The 7,781-nt window shown below is 33.6% G+C and overlaps 1 protein-coding gene across 1 annotated transcript in view; it reads left to right on the top strand.

Annotated features, from left to right (window-relative positions):
• The window catches only part of LOC106476073 (programmed cell death protein 4-like), a gene marked incomplete at its 5' end in the record, with an annotated part of 16,626 nt that extends 9,057 nt beyond the window's left edge, over positions 1-7,569 (top strand). The window contains 3 exons of the mRNA XM_013936746.2: positions 1,565-1,679; positions 6,534-6,641; positions 7,429-7,569. Of these exons, the coding sequence (XP_013792200.2) occupies positions 1,565-1,679; positions 6,534-6,641; positions 7,429-7,548 (343 nt within the window). The remainder of the gene's footprint in view (positions 1-1,564; positions 1,680-6,533; positions 6,642-7,428) is intronic.
• Between the last annotated feature and the right edge of the window lie 212 nt (positions 7,570-7,781).

The raw sequence follows: 7,781 nt of genomic DNA, 5'->3' as shown, positions 1-7,781 counted from the left end.
TTGCTACATATTGTTTATTATGAGCTTAATCTTACAAATATCTTGTTTTTAAAAATCTTTTAAAAACAAGATATCTTTACATATTAAGCTCATAATAAACAATATGTAGCAAATGTATTTATGTTGTTTATCCATCTATTAGCCTATGTTCTTCTTGTGAGGCCTGCTTTTTTTTCTGTACATTAGTTATATTAGCTATTGGTAATTTAGGATAAAAAATTGGCTTATAAAAGTTTACACTAATTCTGTTTATGACTGGTGTGTGTGTGTGTGTGTGTGTGCACTTCAGGTGTTGAGAGTGTACCTACATATCAAGTTTTAAAATGTAAATTAAAAACATATTTCTACTTCAACTAATTTTTAACTCAAATTTATTTGTTCATTTAGCATATTTCACAAAGAAAGATAAAAGTTCCAATTTTTTTTTGAGAAATCTCTCCCGCACATTTATTGTTTTTTTTAAGAATCTTCTTCTCATCTGAAAGGTTATGCTTACATTTGTCAAGAAACTGTCATCTCTTTGAAATACAGAGAGAGCCATGTCTTTTCGACATCATTTTCTCTCTCTGTCTCTTTGTCAGTGGTTTTATTACTACAAGTACTTGATTGCCTTGTGCGAGTGAGGTCTTAACCACTTATTATGGAGTTTTGCTTAGCTTTGAATGTAGCTTGAGCAGAAGTCTCAAAAGTATGGACAGTGAAAATTGTACTCCATTTAAGTCATAATTCAGTAAAAAAAAAAAAGGTTTTGGGGTAGTTTGTGGTTTGCAACATAATAACCAGCTAGATTTCTTGTAGTGTAAATTAATGATCCAAACCCAAAGTTTTGAACACTTGGGTGCAAGGCATAGAACAAAATGTTTTTGTTATTGTTCCTTTGAATGTTTTTGCATTATATTATGGCTGTTTGAAAGTTACAGGAATATTGTTCTATGATAATGCATCAGATAAATATAATATAGGTTTAGATAGCAAGCCTGTGATGGGATGCTATTTGTATAACTCAAATCCATATTTTATTTCATATATAATATTAAGTTTAACAAATTCAAGTACATCACAAGTACAAGTACATCTTATTTATTAAACAAAATACAAATATTAAGTATATTAATTTGACAATTTTTGAGCAACACGTACAGATATAATTTTTTGTTTACTTATACAAACTATAAATATTAAATATGAATGGTCCTCGACAAAAGTAATGTTGAGAAAATATCACTGACAATTGTAAAGTAATGCAATTTCTAAAGGTGATCATGGTCACTGATAAATCTTTGTTAGTTATCCCTTGTTAGTGTGATTTATTAGTGGGAAGACAATTGCTTAAATAAAATGTAAAAAGAAATGTGTTAATGAATATCGACCAGAAATTAATCAGATTTGAATACCTTTTGTAAAATGTACTATTTAACAGTTGTGACTTGGCCTTTTAGCTTAGTTACTTGATAATCTTTAAAATTCATCAAATATGTAAACAAGATCAAATGTGTTGTTTTATTTTTTGTATTATTAAACAACTGAATTATGTAACAAACATCTGTAAAATTATACATTTCAGGGCAGCTCTTGAGCATGCTGATACTCTCCTAGGTATGAAGCATGGTCTTGTTCGATTAGATAACATCTGGGGAGAAGGTGGAGGAATGAGGCCTGTTAAGTACCTCATTAACAAAGTATGTTTCTCCTAGTTGGTGTGCTATACACCAGAAAGTCTTTGCTTTTTTATTTTTAAGTTATACCAGAGAGTTAACCAGTAAATAATGATCTGTTATTTGCTGGAGAAAGAGGTATTTAAGAACAAGTATAAGTGAAGTGCACTCTTTGAATATTATTATCCAGAGCATGAATTTAACATCACAAAAAGTTAGCCATTATTGGAATGATCTTCTTAAATGAGACTAGTTAATTGTAGAACTGTTGAATGCTGTGACTAGAAAGACAATTTTTAGCACTTATCTCTTTTATTTCTCCATATTTTAATTTTAACAAAATAAAATTGTGAAAGAGATTGAATTTTTTCATCAATCATAATACACCTGAAAGAGGAAACTGTTAAATGTTTTGAAACTTGACCAAAACATTGATTTTCTGTAAATAATTTTGGATATATAGAAGTATTATTTCTATAAATTTTCATCTTTAAAATGGTAGACAAAATTAGGCCTAAGACAACACATGGCTTTCTGACATGTTTCTTACATGATGAAGTATGTGATGATAATATATTTATAAAAATTGCATTGAATACACCAAAATATAAGTTTAAACGATGGAGGAGAGTTTGTTTTCAAAAATACATTCATGCTTTCAAATAATGCTCATTGTTTTTTAAAAAAAATCTTTTTACCAAAGATTAGCCTCAACTAGTCTGTAGGCTGAAAGAATTAGAATACAAGATAAACAGCCAAGCAGGGAATTTTAGTAGTTGAAAGTGACATCTAAGTTTTCAGTAGTTGCTTAAATTTTATTTTTTATGAAATTTCAGGCAAGATATAGGGAAAAAAAATAACAATAATAAGATATAGTGATGATCTCCACACCATGCTACATTTGTAGATATAGGTAATGCTGGTCTACTGAAATTTACACTAGCCATTTGGACCATTCAAATTGCTAAATTTATTAGACTAGGACTAGCAGATTACCACTTAAAATAATTGCACTCCTGATGACATAGTAATAATAATAAAAAAATACATTTTAGTACAGGTCCTAAAATTGAAACAATATTCTGTTCATGATACTGAGAAAATTTTTTTCCAGTGTTGTCAGATATAAATAACTGTTTAGCTTAGGTAGTATTAATTACATTATTTTGTGAGTTAATATTTCATGATTGTTTAGTGTGTTTTTTTCATAATAAGAGAGTTAAAAACAGACTATTATTGGAACTTGATGCTGAGGCTACGGAGATTTCTAGAATGCCTCAGTGAGAGATATAAATACTGGCAACCCAACGAGAGTCCAGAGAGTGGGAAGACAGCAAAAAGTAAAGTCACGTAAAAGAGACGTTCTGTCAGAGAAAAGTTAAAAAATGTAAAGTTAACCATCATAGGACTGAATAGCCTAGCAATTGATGTATTAATGAAATTAACAGTTTTCAGACATTTTAGGAGAATAATTTGTCTCATAAAAGGGTTTTCTAAAGCAATTGAACCTGCCTGTGGCAGATGATTATTTGGAAATAGGCCTATATCAAAAAAGCATACGTTTATTGGAAAGTAAAAAAAAAAAACAAGACAAGTATTGGACGTTCAGGATACAACTGTGATAATACACCAATACTGTTGTGATAAAAGAAAAAAAGAGAGGGAAGAAAGGGAATAAGTGAATTATACACTGATAGTGTTTAAGATAAAAATGGAGAAAAAATAGTTCAGCTTGTCAACTGACTTCTAAAGTAATTGAATTTACCGAAGTGGACTTTTGACAAGAAGAAGAGAAATGTATAGTATTTAAGATACAACTATGATATACATAGTGCAAAGAATTTTTTTACATACGTTTAACTTGTTTTCAATATGTTATTTTAAAACAAGTGGAGTGCGTACTATTCATTTCTCGTCGAATTTGTTGCCAACAAGTCACAGACACCTGCTGTAAAAGAATCCTTAGCCCAACACACTCGTATATTTACTATATATATAAATAAGTTCCTGACATTTGGCAAACCACAACCAGGATTATACTGTGGTAAATGGCGATAAAAGAAAAAGTGAATGACAGCGGAAATAACCAGGCTTATACATGCAAAACTGTGGTAGTAGTGCAAATAGTGTAGAGATTACAATTATGCTATATAACCATGCCAGGTGATTTTGATAAATGGGTAGAAAGAGCAGAGCATCTTGGGTTAAAAGACAGTGAACTATGAGAGCTTGTTAAACAAGAACTAGAAAGAGAAGAGTGTAGGCAGAGAAGAGAGGAAGAAAGACTAAAAGAAGAAAATGAGAGAAAGGAGAAGCTAGAAATAGAGAGAATAAGAGCACAAATTGAGATAGAAGAAAAAGAGAGGGAGAGACTAGAAATAGAAAGAATAAGAGCCTAAATTGAGATTGCAAGACTCGCCCAACCGAAGGAAGAAGGACCCAAGCTGCCCAAACTTGATTAAGATAAAGATGACATGGATGCTTTCCTGGAGGGATATGAAAAATGTGCCCAAAGTCAGAACTGGGCAAAGGCAAATATACAGTCTGCCTCAGCCTACTTCTCATAGGAAAAGGCCTACAAATATATGCAGGCATGACATCAGAAGATGCCATGGACTATGACAAATTAAAAGTGGCTTTGCTGAAATGATATGAACTTACTGAAGAAGGTTTTTGCTTGAAGTATTGAAGTCAAACTTAACACTGCAGAAACTGTATTTCAATTTAGGGAATGTCTACAGTGATACTTCACAAAGTGGACTGACATGGCCAAATATGACAATAGTTTTGAGGGACTGGCAAACCTATTAGTACGTGAACAGTTCATGATCACGTGTTCAACTGACATGTCACCATTCCTAAAGGAGACATAGACGAGATGATCAAAGTAGCAAAACAGTATATGGAAGCCCATAGAGGGAGTATAATTAGCAAGTTCAAAAATATCCAGTTAAATTTGAAACCAGTAATGACTGACCAGAAACAGGACTTTACCAAAGGTGACAGAATGTTAATAGACAGAAGGGAGAAGAGATGCTATATTTGTTATAAAATGGGACACAATGTAAAGGAGTGCAAATCCATTACCAGCAGAAATCTCAACATAAAACAGCTGGAGTTATTTACAAAGATAGTGCTGGTAAGAAACAAGAAAAGAGTGACTGACACCATGGATGGTACTGCCAGAAGAAACAGAATCAAAAAAACACGTGAGATTCACCATAAGAAGGAAGTGCCATTTCCATGATTGATCAGTGTACAACTAATGATCAGCTTAAGTAAGCAAATGGATCAACAGTTTCAGTAGTGATCAGATCATGTTAGAAATATCAAGAGGTGCCAACAAATTATAATATGCCAATATGTGAAGGCTATGTCAGAGACAAGAAAGTGAAGGTTCTATGAGACACTGGGTGCAATAGTGCAGCAGTGAGAATCAGTCTAGTATCCGATGATTAGATGACAGGCAAGGTATGCCTGTGTGTGCTAATTGATGGGACAGTAAGAAAGTTTCCCATAGAAAAAAAAAATAATGGTGGATATTCCATATTATATAGGAGACCTTGAGGCCGTGTGTATTAAGAAACCAATGTACGACTTGAAACATACCAAATAGTAAAAATTTGGAGGAAGTGCGGAAGAAAGAAACTTTGGGACAGTGCCCAAGAGAAAGTCAAGCACAATACAAAATGGAAAGAGATTTACAAAACAGAGGACCCGAAAGAAATATTGAACCTGACCTATCAAAGCTGTTCTATAGGGTAAGCCAAATCCATAGACAGTCAGAAACACTATTATAACATGAAGGTCAAGGGTCAATATTTCAAGATTGGACAGAAGGTTTTAGTTCTGCTACATACAGACAACAACAAACTCACCTAGCAGTGCAAAGGATCTTTCACAGTACAGGAAGTGGTAAGCAAATGCACTATAATGTGAAAGTCAATGGAAGAACCATGTCTACCATACCAATCTGTTGAAGAAGTAATTAAAGAGGGAAGAAGACCTTATGGATGCAGCTATTGAGATACACATGGACATGGCAGGTGTGGCTGTCATAGAAGCAGAATCTAAAGACAGTGACTTCGTTATGGAAGATGCAGTTTCTGCATGTTGTTAATCATATCCATCGGGATCGGTTACCTTTAGGTTGTAAACATATGTTAATCTTTTTACATAAGTAAAGGCTACATACTGTAACTCGTGTTCATAAGTCTCAAGCTGGTATGTATGTGTTTTTGTATGGACTTCTTGGAAGGTATCCTATTCAAGCACGCGGTACAGAAACCTGTACGGGCTGGTTTGGTGTAGTTTAGAACTACACGAGGGCTATTGATTGTAGTATGTAACCTGTGGACTTGCGAGATACTTGATTTGCTGGGGTATTTCCACAATTCTGTCTCTTGATCTCTCCTGTGTGCTGTATGTTAATCTAACACTGTGTTTAGTAGATAATTTTCACCTTCAGGCTACACTTGAGTTTGCTTGCTTCCCAATACTGTTCATATTCAGTTTATGCATCACTTAACGGTCCTAAAGATACATATTGCAGGAACTTTTGGCTTTTGTGCTGGATAATACATGGTCCTCATTACACAAAAATAAGAATAGTTATCCCACTAATCTATACTGTATTTTACATTGTAAATGAGTGATTTCACACAGTTTTCTGGGTCAGTTCTTTACTCGTAAGTGTTGTAACAGTAAAAAAGCATAAAATTACTCAATATCTTGTAGACCCCATCAGTAGTGAATATATACAAACAAATCGGTAATTTGGGGGTTAACATTTTTATATGTACACTATAGCATATATTTTTATAATTCAGAGGTAGATTACAAGTTCTCCCAGTAAGTGGAAGTTTGCCTTGTTTGTAGATGCAGTTATTGCTGCAGGAATACCTGTCATCTGGAGATATTAATGAAGCTACGAGATGTCTTCGAGAGCTAGAAGTTCCACACTTCCATCATGAACTGGTTTATGAGGTATGTTACATCTTCTTATGGGCTTAACCATGTTAACACATTATTGTCTGTGATTCTCAAAAGAATACCCCCCCCCCTTTACACAACTTTTTTTTAATATATGGTACAATGTGGACCAAAAGAATCATGTGGCATACTTCTGTTGCAGTATAATCTCAAACTTTTGTCCTTGCAAACTGAGCATACTTCAGACTTGTGTGGAACACATAAAGATTGGAGGTGTTATTTTGGCACACTGTCCTACTATCATCCTTCAGGTTTTATATGACCCCATGTGAAATTCAAAGATGATAGGTCAGGACTTCAGATGGCTATTCAACTTGCCTTTTCTGCCAATCCACTTCCCTTAAAAGGCAAAATTAGAAAGTTGTGAACAATCATGTTGTAATATATTGTTGAAATCATACATTGATATATTCTGCTCAGCCAGTGGAATACATTCTAGTGTAAGTAACAAGAAAGTGTATTATTTTGAAATAATTTTCTCCAGTGAAATTACCTTAGAAGAAGGGTTCAGGGATTTTCTTGTGCTTAATATCAAAAGTTGTGCCTTGATATGACTTAGAAATGTTTTAATCATCCATTGTTATAGTCATGAACAAATTAGCACCCAAGTTCTACTGTAAAGTTACCCCTGGCTTAAAAAATGAAGATGGCATTTAAAAAGTGGGGGTTGAGATCATGTATTTTATATACAACAGGAGATACTTGAAGACATAATATTTATTACTTGAATACTTGAAGTTTCAGCACATTATCTTATGTGGTAACAATTACTTTTTTCCAGGCTGTGGTAATGGTAATTGAAGACATGGGAGAACGTGCTATGGACTTGATATGCAAGTTGCTCAAGTCTTTGGCTGCAAGTGTAATAGTAACACCAGATCAACTGAAACGAGTAAGTTAGTAGGTTTGTTCAGTAGGCATATTTAACCCTTTCGATTACTGATATGCAAGTTGCTCAAGTCTTTGGCTGCAAGTGTAATAGTAACACCAGATCAACTGAAACGAGTAAGTTAGTAGGTTTGTTCAGTAGGCATATTTAACCCTTTCGATACGGGTCACAGGTGAAAGGCCATGTCATCTCGTTTGTTGACTCGCATTCAAAATTTTATTGAACTACTATTTCATGAATTTCTG

The sequence above is a fragment of the Limulus polyphemus genome, unplaced genomic scaffold, assembly GCF_000517525.1.
Source record: "Limulus polyphemus unplaced genomic scaffold, Limulus_polyphemus-2.1.2 Scaffold9747, whole genome shotgun sequence".
Taxonomy (NCBI): Eukaryota; Metazoa; Arthropoda; class Merostomata; order Xiphosura; family Limulidae; genus Limulus; species Limulus polyphemus.
Note: the sequence above shows the minus strand (reverse complement) of the source record. Positions and strands in the feature narration are given on the sequence as shown.